The sequence below is a fragment of the Lottia gigantea genome (assembly GCF_000327385.1).
Source record: "Lottia gigantea unplaced genomic scaffold LOTGIsca_74, whole genome shotgun sequence".
NCBI lineage: Eukaryota > Metazoa > Mollusca > Gastropoda > Lottiidae > Lottia > Lottia gigantea.
This window is the reverse complement of record NW_008710478.1, coordinates 966235-986749: the sequence shown is the minus strand read 5'-3', so window position 1 is coordinate 986749 and position 20515 is coordinate 966235. Positions and strand designations below refer to the sequence as shown.

Sequence of the window (20515 nt, the reverse complement as noted above, 5' to 3'; positions counted from 1 at the left end):
TCTGGTATTTATACTGTATTTAAACATAAAATAACATTATTAGCTGTGTGGACTCTCCGGTATTATACTGTATTTAAACATAAAATAACATTATTAGCTGTGTGGACTCTCTGGTATTAAACTGTATTTAAACATAAAATAACATTATTAGCTGTGTGAACTCTCTGGTAATATACTGTATTTAAAGACGAAATAACATTATTAGCCGTGTGGACTCTCTGGTATTATACTGTATTTAAACATAAAATAACATTATTAGCTGTGTGAACTCTCTGGTATTATACTGTATTTAAACATAAAATAACATTATTAACTGTGTGGACTCTCTGGTATTATACTGTATTTAAACATAAAATAACATTATTAGCTGTGTGGACTCTCTGGTAATATACTGTATTTAAACATAAAATAACATTATTAGCTGTGTGGACTCTCTGGTATTATACTGTATTTAAACATAAAATAACATTATTAGCCGTGTGGACTTTCTGGTATTAAACTGTATTTAAACATAAAATAACATTATTAACTGTGTGGACTCTCTGGTATTATACTGTATTTAAACATAAATAACATTATTATTAGCTGTGTGGACTCTCTGGTATTAAACTGTATTTAAACATAAAATAACATTATTAGCTGTGTGGACTCTCTGGTATTATACTGTATTTAAACATAAAATAACATTATTAGCCGTGTGGACTTTCTGGTATTAAACTGTATTTAAACATAAAATAACATTATTAACTGTGTGGACTCTCTGGTATTATACTGTATTTAAACATAAAATAACATTATTAGCCGTGTGGACTTTCTGGTATTAAACTGTATTTAAACATAAAATAACATTATTAGCTGTGTGGACTCTCTGGTATTATACTTTATTTAAACATAAAATAACATTATTAGCTGTGTGGACTCTCTGGTATTATACTGTATTTAAACATAAAATAACATTATTAGCTGTGTGGACTCTCTGGTATTATACTGTATTTAAACATAAAATAACTTTATTAGCTGTGTGGACTCTCTGGTATTATTAGGTCTCTTTAAATGTTGATAAGTTGCCAGAATATTATGTAGAAGAGAACATTCACAAATCACCGACATTGAAAATAAATAATATAAGTTTAATTCATAAAATCATAGATACTCACCAGACGAATGTTAACAAAACCGTCGTGAAGATGGCGGCACCTAGGTGTAGATATCTCCATGTTCGAATCAGGTAACCAAGCAACGATATTATAAATATTCCCAGTAACCAGGTAAAGTTGGATAAAATTCCGGTATAAATTCGTTTTGATGGTCCTACTATTTCCAATCCTTGTGTACAAAAACAAACAAAAAAATTAATAAAATTAATAAAAATGGAATTGTGAGTCCACCGTTACTGCACCTGAATGGATTAATGAATGATCTAACCAAAATTATTTGCCATTTTTCAAAACTTTGTTTCGGGCAAAGTCGTGCATTGGTAATGTTGTCTGGAAATTGATTATTGATGAACAGAGGATACTCTCTAATTTAAGTTCATCAAGGCTTTAAACCTAGGAACTATATTCAGATCGAAATATTATATAATATTGTAAAATGGCGGAAGTAAAAAGTCTCGCCCATGAAAACACAACGAAATCTACCATACATTACTGAGACAGGTTCAGCTTTAAGCTGCCGAGGATTGCCAAATTAATGTTACTGGATGTCCATAATAAGGTCTATCTCTGCTCGACTGCTGTAGTCAAAACATTACTTAAAGTAATGTTGTTGTCTAGATATTTGTTAAGAGAAGAATAAAATAAACCTCTTGAAATTTGTAAGAAAATATCAAATTCTTTAATTTAAATTTAAATCATTGACTTTCCTCACCAATATTATAAATAGGTAGAGTCTGAAGAGCCACACCAAATCCCAGGAAAAATCTCACAACCGAGACGAACGTGTAAGTCGGTGACCATACCAGTAGGTAGGACGAGATACAAACTAAAACGTTGCCTAGTACCATCATTGGTTTCCGCCCAACACTGTAAAATTGAAATATCCCATGTCAGGTATAAAGGATGAGATGATGAACATAGAGCGATCTCTGAAAGGGTCAGAATGCTCTGAATGGAATGGAATGCTCTGAATGGACTGGAATGCTCTGAATGTATTTTTTCAAATAATGGAAACCACAAAAAAACCACAGGAAATCAGAATAGTAGGCTACAAGTAGAAGCAACCCAGGAAGTGTCCCGAAGGCCTACACACACACACACAAATAAAAAACTCTTTTGTATTTTGTCAAACTTTCCCAAAATTTGAATTAGTACACCTACTAATCAGCAATATTTCCTGTACCATATCCAATCAGTAACCCTAGAAACAATGTCATAACAGCCGTACTCTTCAGTGATGCATCGTCACAAACCAGGTTAAACTGAAATAGATACCATATTAATAATAATTCCAGATTCCGCTATTAAGGCACAGATTCGTCATCCGACTGACCATTCGTTCCTTCATCTCAGAAACGGGAATTATTTAGCTAAGCTAATCAGTAATAGTGTTCACAGATCACAGTCAAAATTTGAACCTTCAAATCTATGTGTGTTCAGAACTTGAGAATCTGCTGCATATAGATATAGAAATTCCTACTTTAACGTATTTCTGAAGAAATTATGCGATTTTTGAACATTTCTAGTACTTCTGAAGACTATTTACAGATATTCAAGACCAAAAGGCGATTCTGTCCCTTTAAATATAATATAAATTATTCATTCTATAAAGGGTTAAACAAATTTCAAATGACGTACCTCTGTTACGAGAGTGTTTGTAAAAGTTGAAGTATCATAAACCCAAGAAGAACACTTATATTCCGATGACGTCATATTTCCAAGTTCGTCTGCAGATTGATTACGTAATAAACATTTTGAATTCTGAGGAATTGATTGGTTGATAAGATCTCTATGATGATCATTCTGTGGGTGAAAAGTGTCGTTTTCTAAACTTGGTATTGCACATCTGAAAACAGAGTAATAGCAGAATAGGCATTTTTACTGAAATGCACGAGGAAATAATCCAGGAATGGGCGATGGATCGTCCGTTTGAGCTTAGCTCAGGCCTGTGCAACCTACGGCCCGCGAGATGATTTTGTCCGAATTTGAAATACCTGAGGTTAGCCTGGCGTAACTAATCAGTAATAGATTTCACAGCTCAACGTCGAAATCTGAGCTTCCAAGTCAATTAATGTGTGTCAAGAATTGAAAGTGAATTAAATTGGCGACGTTTCGTGTAGTTCTAGAAGGCTATATCTGAAAATTATTTACATATTATAGACCAAAATCAACCCCGAAAGTAGAGAACAATGGACCATGGCGATAAAGGCTACATGATTTATCTGCACCTCATTTCGAGTCCATCATGTTGATATTATTAATTCCGTTTATGTATTTACCTGTGATCAGGGGTACTAAGAGTAAAGGTGGAAATTAACACTAATAGTCCCGAGGTAAAGGGTTGGTAACATAATATGGCAAAAATCCTTTTCTGATACAATCCAAATTCGCCTATTATCTGTAACACATCGTCATACAGCATCGTCATGACTAGGGCTAACCTGAAATTTACAGAATGAATAAATACATGAACGATCGAACGAACGAATGAATGATAAAGATTTTTAGTGTTTTGTATATGGGTACATGTTGAAAAGTTCTGGAATCGAATCATTGCCAATTTCCATAGTTCGAGAGTTAGGCCATTGCCATGTTTCATACTTCGAGAATCAAGTCATTGCCATGTTTCGTAGTTCAGAAATCAGCTCATTGCCATGTTTCATAGTTCGAGAATCAAGTCATTGCCTTGTTTCATACTTCGAGAATCAAGTCATTGCCTTGTTTCATACTTCGAGAGTCAGGTCAATGCCATGTTTCATAGTTCGAGAATCAAGCCATTGCCATGTTTCATAGTTCGAGAATCAAGTCATTGCCATGCTTCATACTTCGAGAGTCAGGTCATTGCCATGCTTCATAGTTCAAGAATCAAGTCATTACCATGTTTCATAGTTCGAGAATCAAGTCATTACCATGTTTCATACTTCAAGAATCAAGTCATTACCATGTTTCATACTTCAAGAATCAAGTCATTACCATGTTTCATAGTTCGAGAATCAAGTCATTACCATGTTTCATAGTTCGAGAATCAAGTCATTGCCTTGTTTCATACTTCGAGAATCAAGTCATTACCATGTTTCATACTTCGAGAATCAAGTCATTACCATGTTTCATACTTCAAGAATCAAGTCATTACCATGTTTCATAGTTCGAGAATCAAGCCATTACCATGTTTCATAGTTCAGAAATCAGCTCATTACCATGTTTCATACTTCAAGAATCAAGCCATTACCATGTTTCATAGTTCGAGAATCAAGTCATTGCCATGTTTCATAGTTCAGAAATCAGCTCATTACCATGTTTCATAGTTCGAGAATCAAGTCATTACCATGTTTCATACTTCAAGAATCAGGTCATTGCCATGTTTCATAGTTCAAGAATCAAGTCATTACCATGTTTCATAGTTCAAGAATCAAGTCATTACCATGTTTCATAGTTCAAGAATCAAGTCATTACCATGTTTCATACTTCAAGAATCAAGTCATTACCATGTTTCATACTTCAAGAATCAAGTCATTACCATGTTTCATACTTCAAGAATCAAGTCATTACCATGTTTCATACTTCGAGAATCAAGCCATTACCATGTTTCATAGTTCGAGAATCAAGTCATTACCATGTTTCATACTTCGAGAATCAAGTCATTGCCATGTTTCATAGTTCGAGAATCAAGTCACTATCATGTTTCGTAGTTCGAGAATCAAGTCATTGCCATGTTTCATACTTCGAGAATCAAGCCATTGCCATGTTTCATAGTTCGAGAATCAAGTCACTGCCATGTTTCGTAGTTCGAAAATCAAGTCATTGCCATGTTTCATAGTTCGAGAAGCAGGTCATTGCCATGTTTCATACTTCGAGAATCAAGTCATTACCTTGTTTCATAGTTCGAGAATCAAGTCCTTACCATGTTTCATAGTTCGAGAATCAAGTCATTACCATGTTTCATAGTTCGAGAATCAAGTCATTACCATGTTTCATAGTTCGAGAATCAAGTCATTGCAATGTTTCATAGTTCTACAAGCAGGTCATTACCATGTTTCATAGTTCGAGAATCAAGCCATTGCCATGTTTCATAGTTCGAGAATCAAGTCTTTAGCTTGTTTCATAGTTCGAGAATCAAGTCATTGCCATGTTTCATACTTCGAGAATCAAGTCATTGCCATGTTTCATACTTCGAGAATCAAGTCATTACCATGTTTCATAGTTCGAGAATCAAGTCATTACCATGTTTCACAGTTCTACAAGCAGGTCATTGCCATGTTTCGAGAATCAAGTCATTACCTTGTTTCATAGTTCGAGAATCAAGCCATTACCATGGTTCATAGTTCGAGAATCAAGCCATTGCCATGTTTCATAGTTCGAGAATCAAGTCATTACCATGTTTCATAGTTCTACAAGCAGGTCATTACCATGTTTCATACTGCGAGAATCAAGCCATTGCCATGTTTCATAGTTCGAGAATCAACCCATTGCCATGTTTCATAGTTCGAGAATCAAGTCATTGCCATGTTTCATAGTTCTAGAATCAAGTCATTACCATGTTCCATAGAAACCCACACCCCCTCCCCGTGGGGCCGAGGTGTCCTATTGGATCTAAGGTGGTAAGATCTGATTTCATAACGTAGGGTGGTAAGGTATGTGATCTAATGACCTAGACGGAAAGGGTATTTGACCATTTGACCTAGGGTGGTAAGGGTATGATGTGGTCTTATGTTTCTAAGGTTGTAAACGTTTTAGATGTGGTAAAGGTATGTGACATTTTGAACTGGGGTGGTAATAGTTAGTGAGGTGGTTAGGGTATGTGGTCTTTTAAACTAGGGTGGTAACGGTGCCTGGTGTTATGATTCTAGCCTTGGTAAGGGTATGTGGTCTTACGACTCAAGGGTGGTAAGGGTTTGTGGCCTAACGACTCAAGGGAGGTAAGGGTATGTGGTCTAATGTACATGCCCTTTTGACCTAGGGTAGTAAGGGTATGTGGTCTAGCGACTCAAGGGTGGTACGGGTTTGTGATCTGATGACAAAGGTGTTCGATATACGTGACCTTTTGACCTAGGTGGTAAGGGTTTGTGGTCTAATGACTCTAGGGTGGTAAGGGTTTGGGATCTAATGACAAAAGTGTTCGATATACGTGACCTTTTGACCTAGGTGGTAAGGGTATGTGATCTAATGGCTTTAGGTAGGTTAGAGTATGTGACCTTTTAAACTGGGTGGTAAGGATGTCTGGTGTTATGATTCTAGCGTAGTAAGGGTATGTGGTCTAACGAGTCATGGGTGGTAAGGGTTTGTGATCTAATTACAAAGGGTGTTCAATATACGTGTCCTTTTGACCTAGCGTGATAAGGATATGTAGTCTAATGACTCTAGGGTGGTAAGGGTTTGTTATCTAATGACTCTAGGGTGGTAAGTGTCTCTGGGTGGTAAAGGTATGTGGTCTAACAACTCAAGAGTGGTAAAGATTTGTGATCTAATGACCGATTATGGTAAGGGTATGTGACCTTTTAACCTAGGGTGGTAAGGGTATGTGACCTTTTGATCTAGGGTGGTAAGGGTATGTGATTTAATGAACGATTATGGTAAGAGTATGTGACCTTTCAATCTAGGGTGGTAAGGGTATGTGACCTTTTGACCTATGGTGGTAAGGTTTTATGATCTAATGACTCCAGGTGGTTAGGGTTTGTGGTGTAATGACTTTTTAGTTTGTGATATAATGACCAACAGTGTTCAGGGTATGTGACCCTGTGACCTAGGGTGGTAAGGGTTTGTGGTTTAGTGATTCTAAGATGATAATTATGTAGTGTAAAAACTTAGGGTTGTAAGGGTATGTGGTCTAATGACCTAGCGTGATAAGGATATGTAGTCGAATGACTCTAGGGTGGTAAGGGTATGTGGTCTAATGACCTAGCGTGATAAGGATATGTAGTCGAATGACTCTAGGTGGTAAGTTAATGTGGTCTGATGACACAAGAGTGGTAAGTGTATGTGGTCTAATGACCTAAGAGTGGTAGGTGTATGTGGTCTAATGACTCAAGAGTAGTAGGTACATGTGGTCTAATGACTCAAGAGTGGTGGTTACATGTGGTCTAATGACTCAGAGTGGTAAGCGCATCTGGTCTAATGACTCAAGAGTGGTAAGGGTCGAATGATCTGGGGTGGTAAGGGTATAACCTTTTGACCTAGGATGGTTATGGTTTGTGATATAATGACTCTAAGTTTGTAAGTGTTTGTGGACTAATGACTCTAGGGTTGTAAAGGTATGTGGTTTAATCACTGAATCGTGGTAAGGACCCCGTGACGGTACAACATCCCTACATAACCCTATAAAAGGTCACTTAATAGCATTCTTGACAATCAAAACGTCTTCACACTCCAGAAAAAAACTAGCGCAGAGAATTAGAATTATCTGAAGCAGGGGTTTTCAATCATTTTCCTTCTATAACCCTCTTCAGAATCCTTGATCAAGTGCAATACTATTAACCCCTTCCCCCATACAGCCTTACTATTAACCCCTTCCCCCATACATTCTTACTATTAACCCCTTCCCCCATACAGCCTTTCTATTTACCCCTTCCCCCATACAGTCTTACTATTAACCCCTTCCCCCATACATTCTTACTATTAACCCCTTCCCCCATACAGCCTTACTATTACCCCTTACCCATACATCCTTACTATTAACCCCTTTCCACATACAGCCCTACTATTAACCCCTTCCCCCATACAGCCTTACTATTAACCCCTTCCCCCATACAGCCTTACTATTACCCCTTACCCATACATCCTTACTATTAACCCCTTCCGCCATACAGCCTTACTATTAACCCCTTCCCCCATACAGCCTTACTATTAACCCCTTCCACCATAATCCTTACTATTAAACCCTTCCCCCATACATCCTTACTATTAACCATTTCCCCCATACATTCTTACTATTAACCCCTTCCCCCATACATCCTTACTATTAACCCCTTCCACCATAATCCTTACTATTAACCCATTCCCCTATACAGCCTTACTATTAACCCATTCCACCATAATCCTTAATATTAACCCCTTCCCCCATACAGACTTACTATTAACCCTTCCCCATACATCCTTACTATTAACCCATTCCACCATACATCCTTACTATTAACCCCTTCCCCCATAATCCTTAATATTAACCCCTTCCCCCATACAGACTTACTATTAACCCATTCCCCTATACAGCCTTACTATTAACCCATTCCCCTATACAGCCTTACTATTAACCATTTCCATCATAATCCTTACTACTATCTTGTACATGTTGGAGAATGTGGGATGACTGAATAGAACGACTAAAATTATAATTGTCCAAAATATTTTTATGCTAGACTCCAAAACGCCTCATTACCCCCGAAATCAACCCCTGATCTAAGACATCAGAAGAGGAACTGCATGACTTCATATGGAATAGTTAGATCATGATGCGTGTGATGCCAGCAAGTTTCTAATAATGTGTCATAAAATTTAAAAACAAAAAGGCTAACGTACCTTACAGCTGTATTGCCGCTATAATGAATGTTTAGACATTGAATGATGAAAATAAAACCGTAACTGTTATTATTAAAGCTAACGTGAAGTGACTCGAAGCATAGTCCTCTGGACAATAAAAAAAAAACTTGTGCCTACCTGGACAATAATCAAATGTTGTTTGATTGTTTGTATGTTGTCCTATAATAACGATGATGATGATTTAGCGAGAATCTCGTAGAACATGTTTTTGACTGTAATTTGAAGGGATGCCTCTTTCACTATTTGGAGCAATGTCCAAAAGTGTGGTTTGCATAGTAGTGCCTTTGCAAACAACCCAGATGTGAACCTATTCGTGGGGAGAACTTCTGCTTTACCTCTACCCAGACCTGAACATATCGAAGATTACTAGTTCAATACCCTTGAAGCTGCTAACATGGAAGATCCCTCAATTGCAAAGTTTGCTGACTATGTAACCGAACAGTGGGTTGAAGGAGTACACATTATGTGGAACCATTTTCACACTGTAAAACCACGAATCATGTTGAGGGGTGGCACGCAATAAGGAACAAAATGAGCACCAACCATCCTAACATCTTCAGATTCATCACCGCGATAAAATCTGAACAAGCAATGACAGAAGGGACCATTAGTCAGCTCCAGTCTGACTAACGCTGACTGACAGCGTTAGGTTCTGATCATTTTAAGGAAAATTCGTTTAATCCGCCTCCTTCCTAACCCTGAAAATTTTACTACATAGTAGAAGTGTAAGCGATCAGTGTGTACCTAGGACTCTGTTATTCAGCCACGCTTTGTCATTCTTGACGATATAAGCAACTTCGTGTTATTAAAAGGCAAACAGTAAAGTGAATATGGGGCTTGTTATGTGTAAATGTTAGATGTATCATAAAAATTTTTTCCTCATTGGACATTGACATTAAAACAATCCAAAAGAACAACCTAAATCGGTTTACTGTCGACTTGTTCTAGAACTGGGGACCCATTCAGGTGTGAATCAACAGTGATGCCATGTATGACAGTAATTGCAGAATCTATTTGTTATTCCATGATAGCTTTAAAAAAAATATATATCCACCATTGTCAAAACATGTACCTTTTATAAGCTGGACCTAGTGCACCAAATAAAAATCAAGCAGAATAATTACATAAGTCTTGTGAATAACGTAGACCTACTAAATATAAAAATGAACTTATGAAGACTATTTGACCTTGGTGACCTGCTATACTATTAGCAGACATGTCAGAGATCGCCTGGGTACCAAATACTGATTTTAATACGTTTTTCTGCCCCAAAATATATGTCAGAATACTCTTAATCAATTCTTTTTTTCAAGAAATTCCTTGAAAGGAAAGGGGGGTCGTCTCAAACGCACAATGAGATGCTAGCGTTTATAACGGTTTCACAGAGTTAACTTGCCGCACTTTGAATTCATTACGCCTCGGCGTCCCTTTACGGATGTTAAAGGGGTGGGTATTCATGGTGGGAGGTGAGGGGTTCAGCAAGATTTTCTAATCTTGCAAGCCGGAGAATAGTACGCGATTTTGGAGGTGAAAGTAGGGTAATTTCTTTTAGATTTTTTAAGGCTCGAACAGGCCATCGCGTTTAGCACATTGTAACAGGGCACAAATCATGGCTACAAGACTGTTCCGTTCAAATGGCGCCGACCAGTAGGCAGGACTTTCTATGTGGAAATAGATAAGTAAGAGAACAATCGGTGAAATCCCAAACATATCCTCAACCTAAATTCAAACTACATAATAAACTGTAGTTGCACGCTTCAAAACAACTGCTCTATCAGTTGTATTTTTTTTTATATAAACAAAAATATATATAGGATGAATTGACTCTCCAAAAACCAGAAACTTTTTATACAAGATTTATTTCAACAAATATAACATTATTATTGACATGAGGATGAAAATAAAAGATAAATCAATGAATGCTTTCAGGTATGATTTTAGTGGAATTTCGCTTTCAAACAATAGGGGCCATTTATTTCATAAAATAGGTAGAAAAAATATTAATTGGCAACATAAAAGCTTATTATTACTAAAACTGCTTGCAAAGGAATTGCGCTTCTTTTTTTATCAATTTTCATAATTATGAAATATGGCTAAGATTAAAAATATAAACACCTTCTGAAGAAGGCAGTAAGCCGAAACGAAACGTCAAATAACAGGACAATAACATAGTTTTAATTGGTTTCCCCTTTTTGGGAATTTGTGATATAATTAAAAATATTTCTTAACTGTTTACCCCAATCCCAACAATATAAAAATGGACAAAATATAGACAATCATATTCCTCTCGATTACATTATAAAATACAGCCCAAAACACATTATACTTATGACTGATCATCTTCACAAAGTCAAGCTATTCTGAACTTCATCTTATACATTGACTGCAATAGCCACCTTTCTATACAGCTAATACAGGTTTTGACAGGGTCTTTTTATGATACAGGCCTCAACAGAAAGTCTGTAAACAATAACCAAAATATTTAGAGTCTTTATGTGAAGTGCTCTGATTGGCTGTATTCACCAGCATACAATCCAAACAAATCGCTGAATTCCATGATACAAATAGGTGGCCATAGACCTCATTCATGCGTCGTCCAATCCCACTTCGTCAAAAGTAATAATATTTTACATCATTAAAATTTGAATTGATTTATTTAATGATACTTTCACAAAATTTGACCTTCACACATTTCTGAGAAATGCAGTTTTAAGCCCATTTTTTAGGCTTTAAACACTTTACCACAAAACTGCAGACATTTTCTGTACAAGGCAACATTGTGATTGTATAACAATAGACAAAATATACAATATTTATACAGAATATATATATATAACAAAATACAGATGAATATATAGGGTTTCTTGTCTCATGTAAGAGGTAGGAACAAAGCAATTGAAAAGGTATTGTGATGCAAGATGACCATAATATTGTCACAAGTTTATGCTGGTTTTGGTAATGAAATAAGATATGAAATAAAAATGCGATTTTTCTGAACCATACTTCGTGGAAATGAAGTTATAAATTGTCAAGAAAGATTAAGAGTCCAATGCCACCATCTGAGGTATATATTTCTAAGGCACAGTAGAAAAATAACCAAATAACTTGTGCGTTTGATCGAGCATAACTCCAAAGAGGCTTTAGGGTCAGATGCTAAACTTCAGGAAAAGAAGGTATAAATATGGAATGAAATCATTACAGCCTTGATGCCTTATTCTTCTCAACTGATTATTCCCCTTTGTTTATTCAAATAAAATAACTTGACACTTATCAGACCTGTGCTTTCATTACTTGTCATTCGCAACAACCTTTACTCTATAAATTTGGTTATAAGAAACACTGGGAAAATATGGGTGGCATAGGGACACAAGAAACCCTATGAATTTCACCTTTTATAAATTAATTCATGAAGAAATGAAAAGCGAAAAATGAGAATGAAGTATTATAAGAATAATTATACAAAATATATATTGTTCCAAGACTTCTTCTCTAAGCATATAGATAGTAGGGCTCATTTTCAACTTTCCCAAAACTTTTCAAGAAGATCAGATAGACTTTCAATGCAGGATTAATCATGTCAAAAAACGACAGGATTTGTTTTGTGGCATCATAAAAATATCTTGCATGAACCAAAAAAAAATATATATTTTTGAGCTTAGTTTTTGGAAAGCTGAAAATACAGGATAAGCTGAATCTGAACTTTTTCCATATAAAAGTAACAAAGCTTGAGATGAACTAAAAATCAAGCTTGAATGAGCAAGTCACTTTCAAGAAATATGATTCTGATATTTGATTATCATTGAACAAGCTGAATGCACATGCATTGCATGATTTATATGAAAATCCCACCACTTTATGATGACAATAATGATTTAAGTATCAAAATGTTCAGTCCATATCAAGACAAGATCCAAAACATTTCTTTACAGCATCTCTGAAATAGAAAAAGTGATTTTGATCCAATACACATTCCTGATACGAAGATAGCTTGCCAAACGAGGTAATATACACCCACTGGCAGCTTTGATTTTAAATTACAATATTTGATAGTATGAAATCATCAATATGAAATGTTTAACCTTTAGTCATACACTTCTTTTGGTTTTTATATCAATGCTTAACTTTTTATTAATGACAATAAAGAGAGTATTCCACCTTTCATCCTTGCATGTATATTGTTTAAAATCGTCCAATTTTCAAAAATTCAATCCAAAAACAGTTCTTACCTGGCAAAAGGTATATATGATATGGAATACCATGTCAAAGCTACAAACTGTAATACACAGCATACTATAGTTAAGGCTGGATTTTTTAACTGGAAAATACAAATAGAATAAAAATTACTGATATTATGTACAAAAACATTTACAGCATCTTCACAATTTCAAGCTAATACGAACTACCACTAATACCTTGACTGCAGTAAGTCTGTAAGACATAATGTTTACAGTACCAGATATTTATGTTGTGAGCTCCGATTGGATGTATTCTCTAGCACACAATCCAATCAAATTGCATTCTGTCATACAAGAAGAGTGGCTATTGGATTCAAGGTATAAGTACAAAGTTTGTAATAGCTTGACATTGTGATTCTGTGATTCAGTAACAGTAGCAGACTGTGTCTAGAATACTGTTATACTGATAGTAGATTATATACAGACAGATGAAGTGAAAGAAAGAGAAAGCAGGCAAATAAAAATAAATCAGAATTGCTGTAAAATACACAAATCAAAAGAGTCCATATCTTTAAAAGCTCAATGCCAAACATAAAATACAAAAACTATACACTAAACATGTCCGATATCAAGTACTATAAATAGATACTTACAGCAAATGCACAAACTAATGTTAAAACAAACATAATCTGAAATTAGAAAAAAAAATCATTTCATCCACAAAAGGACATCAAAATCTGAACCTAAAGGCTGTAGTTCACTATTTTCAGGGGTTATAAATATTCTTTTAGTCCCTTCAAAAATACCTCAAACTAGAAATTTCACATTCTACTTTTAAATATGTTTTTAATCTATGACATAGCCTCAAGAAAAGAGTCATCATTTGAATTTTCATAAGCAAATAATTCTGGACAAACATGGATTTGAAGGCTCAAATTATGACAATGAGCTGTGAACAGTATCTGAGCTAAAATAAAAAAGCGTTTCTGAAACAATGGTACAATTCGTAAAACGAATGGTGAATATGTCTCTTTAAGTTTGAACCAGCACAGCATATAATCCTTAAATAATTCATACCAAATGAATATCAAATAAAGAAAAGATAGAACTTACCACGACTAATATTGTAGCTATAATTCTTGTTTTGGCAAACATTTTCTTCAACTGACTTAAAGGTCCCATTAAAAAACATGTACTGAAATAAAACAATGGTTTGTTTAGTAAGAATATGCATCTTATTTTCATGAATGTTCTTACCAATTTCTAACTAATTCTAATTCTTCATTGAAACTTGAATAAGGAAAACAAAGGGAAACAGACATTGACCTGATGTTTTCTGTTCAATACTAGGCGCTTAACTGGGTAATGAAGAAAATTTTTCCCAGAATGCACCAATCTGCTTTGTTCAGCATTTTGTTGTATTTTCTATATGCAAGAAGCATTGCACAATGAAATAAAGACATTTGAAAGTAACATCGATTGAACAGTATAGAACCAGATATGTTACATTCAAAGTTTTCCCTTCTACTCATTTCTCCCTCATTTCTCCGCCATTTTGAATTCTGTCTACACATCCTTGTCATTCAGCACAAGTGTAACGCGTTCTGAACCCTGTTCCAGATTGTTTTATTGAATGTCCAGTTGTTTTCATGTATCCCTAAAAATCAGAACTCCCCAATCGAGCGCACCCTATGTATCAAGACCAGAAACAAATAACATTAAATTAATAATTCTTACCTCATTAAAGAAAGAACATTTCCCAGAGTATATAAAACACCAAATAATACTAAACCATTGGGGGCAAACATTAAACAACTTCCCTGCAATATAAACAAGACTAATACTAACACTGATCTAAATACCAAGACTGTTGATTTGTATTTGCCAGTCATATCTGATTGGAAACTTCAAAATGACAGACTGCAATTTGTATCTTTAGGACATATTTCTATGTAAAAAAAAATCATTTTCTGGATTTTCATGAAGTCTCAATAAAAATTGGTACAAGATCTTAATTTACATGTTAAAAGGTTCCCCTGGCAGCTTTAAAAATAAACAGTCTTGCTCAATACCAAGACTTAATCATAGGACAAACAAATTATTCTTAAAAGTGTATAAAAAAGGTAACAGTCTTTTAATATGGTCAAGTGCTCTGAAATGGAAGCAGCCAAAAACACCAGACAAGAAATTGGATTGATGTTAACAGTAGATATAAGTTATCCTAATACACATACAAAGTTTAAGGTTAGAAAACCTTATTAGAATCCATTGAAACAAACTAAGTTATATCTGTATCTGCAATGTATTTGTCTAATTCAACCTTTTGATATGAAACACATTCAAATTCAAATAATGCAGTGGCCCACAATGTGAACACATTGGTTCAAGGTGTCAAATTTATCATTGCTTTCTACAGATCATTCAATTTAACACATTGACCAATGTATTCATATGACTGTAACCACAGTGGGTTCATTTGTACTTGAATAAAGCTGAGACTAATAATTTAACATACCAATATAGATAGCCCTACGCCCAAAACAAAACAAACAGCAAATGCCTTGATTCTTGTTGACCAGCTTAATGTTGTAGCATCAGAAAACTGAAAGTAGAAATGTTATAGAAATAAAAAAAACAGGTCCAAATTCTCAATAACAGAACACAGAAAACATAAATAAAGTTAGAGTAAGTATTTCATTTCCAAACTGGCTATCCTGATGAGGATTTTATGTCTGAAAGGTATGTTTTAATTGAAGTAAGTTCATATTATAAGGTATATAATAAATATTTATTTGCAACTCTTATTGATGTGCAACATATCAAAAATTTTAGTTTTTTCATGATTCAAACAGTTTTAAATGTGATAATACATATAATTTCTACAGAATATAGATAAGCTTTTAGACGCAAACGCATAAGCCTCTGTTTCCGAAACTTTAGTTATAGTCTGTAAAAATCGTATGTATCCCTGTTGATAAATGAATTATTGTTTAACCAAGTGTGATACCAGCAATATTAAGTTTTTCATTGTTCAAACTAAACCAGATTTCCACCTCTAGAATATTGATTAGAACTAGTTCCTACATACCTGTCTTAGAGGTTCCAAGAGGGGCTGGAAATAAAACAAACAAAGTTATATAGAAACATTATCCAGACCCTTGCCATGAGTGCACTGTTTAATAAAAAAAAATTAAATTTTTCGAACATAATAGAAAATTTAACATGCATGCCCAATATTCAAAATGTATAAATAACTGATTCAAAAATAACTTCTCAACTCAAAATTATCAACTTTCTAAAACCATACAATAATAAAAAAAAAAAAATGGGACACACACGAAATCCAAAAAAAAAAATTTATTCTTAAACAAGTAAATATTGTTTTCATTTTGGGTCTACACATGATTCTATATAAAATTGTTTGGAATATTTCCAATAAACATAATCAAAACCACAATAAATAAATTATCTAATACTTCATGCAGTGACAAATTTCAATTATAGTCTAGTTATTACATTGATTTGATCACAAATACCCCAGCTGTTTGTCACAATGTGTACTTATTAGAAGTTATTATTCACAATATCAAGCTATTACGTACTATATCTTATACCTTGCCATCATTACACACTTTTTTTGTATCACTGAAATCTTTAAATACAGTGATTAGATTGGATTGTAAGCTAGCAAATAAATCCAACATTGTTCATAATAGCTTGATATTGTGAAGATGAAATCCAATCAGATCACACAGATTTTATTATCTGGGGCCAAATTCTTGAAAACTAAAAGTATGGTAAAACCTAGATATTAAAAAATAAAGTGATTGACAGATCATATGAGTTATGACTAGTGCACAAAAATTATATGAAGTTAAGTTTTCAATATAATACCTCAGTAAGTACAAGAAACTAGTCAAACATAGCAGGAAATATCATCAATTTATCTGTATTTTACATCATCCATTGAAACAACAAATTATAACATCTTCCAGTGTAATTTAGACAAAGCTAAAGGGCACACTAATATGTCAAATTCAGGCTTGACATTTATTACTCATAGAGCTTTACTCTTTACAGATAGAGCTTTACTCTGTTTACTCTTTACAGACAGAGCTTTACTCTTTACAGATAGGACTTTACTCTTTACAGATAGAGCTTTACTCTTTACAGATAGAGCTTTACTCTTAACAAATAGAGTTTTAGTCTTTACAGATAGCGCTTTACTTTTTACAGATAGAGTTTTACTCTTTACAGATAGAGCTTTACTCTTTACAAATAGAGTTTTAGTCTCTACAGATAGAGTTTTACTCTTTACAAATAGAGCTTTACTCTTTACAAATAGAGTTTTAGTCTTTACAGATAGAGCTTTACTCTTTACAAATAGAGCTTTACTCTTTACAAATAGAGTTTTATTCTTTACAGATAGAGCTATACCCCTTACAGATAGAGCTTTACTCTTTACAAATAGAGTTTTAGTCTCTACAGATAGAGCTTTACTCTTTACAAATAGAGCTTTACTCTTTACAAATAGAGCTTTACTCTTTACAAATAGAGCTTTACTCTTTACAAATAGAGCTTTACTCTTTACAAATAGAGCTTTACTCTTTACAAATAGAGCTTTACTCTTTACAAATAGAGTTTTATTCTTTACAGATAGAGCTATACCCCTTACAGATAGAACTTTACTCTTTACAAATAGAGTTTTAGTCTCTACAGATAGAGCTTTACTCTTTACAAATAGAGCTTTACTCTTTACAAATAGAGCTTTACTCTTTACAAATAGAGCTTTACTCTTTACAAATAGAGCTTTACTCTTTACAAATAGAGTTTTACTCTTTACAGATAGAGCTTTACAGTGGTATTTCTATATCGCTCTAGAATTGATGTATTAAGCACTATTTTAACAATGATATTTCTATATTGCTCTACAATTGATGTATTGAACACTATTTTAACAGTGGTATTTCTATATCGCTCTACAATTGATGTATTGAGCACTATTTTAACAGTGGTATTTCTATATCGCTCTAGAATTGATGTATTAAGCACTATTTTAACAATGATATTTCTATATCGTTCTACAATTGATGTATTGAGCACTATTTTAACAGTGGTATTTCTATATCGCTGTACAATTGATGTATTGAGCACTATTTTAGCAGTGGTATTTCTATATTGCTCTACAATTGTTGAATTGAGCACTATTTTATTCTTAACAGTGAAAATATTACTGTATTATGAATATTATTCAGATAAAATACAGTCTAATTGCCTATTGACGTTTTTTTTCTTTTCTTGTCTGCACAGTGCATTTATCACTAAAATACCAAAGTCAATGATGTGAAATGATATTATTTCAACAAGCTGTTACCAACACTTCTCACATATCTTCTCTTGCTTAATTAAAATAATATATCATTTCAACCTCAGCTATCATTCTTTGTTTGGTTACTGTTATACAAATACTATATTGCATTGATTGGTGCAATAATGTATCATGCTGATGTTCAGTGACTAGTTTCGTTTGTGTTTGAATTCTTCAGACCGATTAGGCTTCTCTCTTTGTTACACAATTTGGGTGCTCCAACTTTAGATTTTCCCTTTAACCTCCCCACCATCTCACTTTCCCCAAGATGAAACTTCCTACATCTGCTTTTACTGTTTTACTGCGCCCTGCACATGTCAGTACACCTTTATCAGGGATCCCAGTGAGGAACGAAAAAAATAGAGAAAATAGAAAATATCAACTGAAGGTAAACAGGACCACAGACTCTAATGTGAGGTATAGGCGGAGATTTAACCATTTTAAGATGCTTTGGAAGTCATTTCCCATACAGAAATTTTTTCATTCCTAAAACTAAATTTTAAATGGTTTTATTTGAAAATAAAAAAAATACCACTGGCTAGATAAATAGAGGAATTCCTGGGATCCCTGCTTTATGCCACAATCGAATATCCAATGTCAAAGTTACCTTTAACCAGTGTGTTACAATATCACACAATGTATCATGCTGTACAAAGATCAATGTTCAATTAAAACAACAGCCTAAGTAATAACTGCCTTGTTATTTATTGCTGCCTTCTGGATTTTGGCTAAGGTTATCTGCTTCCTTGTTGAAAACTTGATAGGTATGAAATTTTATAGCTTTTTATGAATAATTTTTAAAGCCTGACATGAAGAGTACAGGACAATAGATGCATATTATCAGCATTTCTACTCATACAGACAAGGTTCAAAGTCCAAGAGCACAAGAAGTTAAATCAGGGTTCAATTAAAGCAGTATCTTGGGAGTCGAGACCATCCCTTTCGCGATCTAATATTTCCTTTCCTCTTTTTATCTACATTGAACCCTGAGTTAAATTAAACCTGTGAAGGAAAGATTTACCAATTCTAAATGAAGAACTGCTTAGAAAATGACACTAAACCTCATCTGTCAGTTATCTGCTGACTAAAAGAGAAACTGGGTGATACTGGTGGATGTTATAGAAGATACTCTCCTATAGAAGCACTGTCCAAGGTCGCGAGAAGAGAACGCAAAGGTTTTACATTTATTATCAACTTGATTAATAAGCTTAAATTGCAAAGAAAAATTACAACAATGTAAATTCTGGGAAACTAAAATATCTTTCAGAACTGATCTTTGATTTCAATCTACTATCAACTCTGTTATTGTCGTCTGCTACAGCAGAATAACAAATAATCCAAAGTAACATAGGACCAATTTATCTCAATACTAAACAGAGGAGTTTCACATCACACATAACCATCACAAAAAAGTGGGAGGGGAACTGCCTGAAAATCATTTGAGAAAAAGACAGGATGTTGACATTGGACAGTTTCATAACTAAAATTTGGACGTTACCTGCGTGACAATTCCACTCTCCTCATCTTCTTTGTCTTGGCTAAGCGCCTTCTTCAACTTGTCCATTTTTTACGTCTGCCTGTCGAATCTATTTCAAGTTATTTATAAATTTTGATTCACATTCATCTGAAGATTTGTTGATAGAATGGATTCATTGACATTACTGCCACCTGTCAATCAAGCAAAGATAACTCTCAAAAAATGGAGTTGCTCCCCTTTGACTGAAAAATGACAAGTTGGATTTCACGGAATTATCCGAATATGAATTATTCACGCAAAATAATGTGACGGAAATTACCGAAAATTAAATATTCACAGATTATACTGTGACGTATCAACTTGCTAACATAAGTGTCAACATTGTGTGCAGAGGAAGTGAGGACTGTGGAGAAAACGGACTTGTTGCATGAAACTGTTTCACAGATTTGGCGAAATGTCTGCGTATGGCTTGTAAAGACAACTTGGGGTTATTCGTAAGTGACGTTTGTCGCCGCTTTAAGACGAAATAACGGTAAATGACCAAATGTTTACATCTTGGGAAAAATCGAGGTCAACTCGAGCCCAGATGATTCGCATGAAGAAACCTACTTTGCTGTCTGCTATTACAAATGGCTATTTTCCTTAGTGTAACGTCCCATATTTAGTCGAGCTTTTTACTTTTTACTGGTGTTGTACTGTACATATGTTTAGTTTCTTACATGTTTAGTTGGTTTCATGTTATCTATTATTGGGCACTGTTTTTGTCAGTTATTTTGGAGTTTATTTTTAGACCACTTGATTTTGTAAG

The 20515-nt window shown here is 34.3% G+C and overlaps 3 protein-coding genes across 3 annotated transcripts in view; all 3 read right to left on the bottom strand.

Annotated features, from left to right (window-relative positions):
* Positions 1-1321, bottom strand: part of LOTGIDRAFT_131540 (hypothetical protein) — a gene marked incomplete at both ends in the record, with an annotated part of 7385 nt that extends 6064 nt beyond the window's left edge. Inside the window, one exon of the mRNA XM_009066232.1 lies at positions 1158-1321. Coding sequence (XP_009064480.1) covers positions 1158-1321 — 164 coding nt within the window. The remainder of the gene's footprint in view (positions 1-1157) is intronic.
* A 531-nt stretch (positions 1322-1852) lies between these two features.
* On the bottom strand, positions 1853-5061 carry LOTGIDRAFT_168349 (hypothetical protein; the record flags this gene model as incomplete). Its single annotated transcript, XM_009066231.1, has 5 exons — positions 1853-2024; positions 2319-2419; positions 2796-3003; positions 3437-3555; positions 5059-5061. The coding sequence occupies 5 exons, from the start codon at positions 5059-5061 to the stop codon at positions 1853-1855; spliced, it is 603 nt and encodes a 200-aa protein (XP_009064479.1).
* A 7333-nt stretch (positions 5062-12394) lies between these two features.
* LOTGIDRAFT_221769 (hypothetical protein) lies at positions 12395-19898 on the bottom strand. Its single transcript, XM_009066230.1, has 7 exons — positions 19729-19898; positions 15378-15464; positions 14600-14682; positions 13976-14057; positions 13516-13551; positions 12914-13002; positions 12395-12621 (listed from the first exon to the last, which is right to left on the bottom strand). Exons 1-7 carry the CDS (start codon positions 19792-19794, stop codon positions 12576-12578), a joined length of 489 nt encoding a protein of 162 aa, XP_009064478.1. The 5' UTR covers positions 19795-19898; the 3' UTR covers positions 12395-12575.
* Positions 19899-20515: the final 617 nt, after the last annotated feature.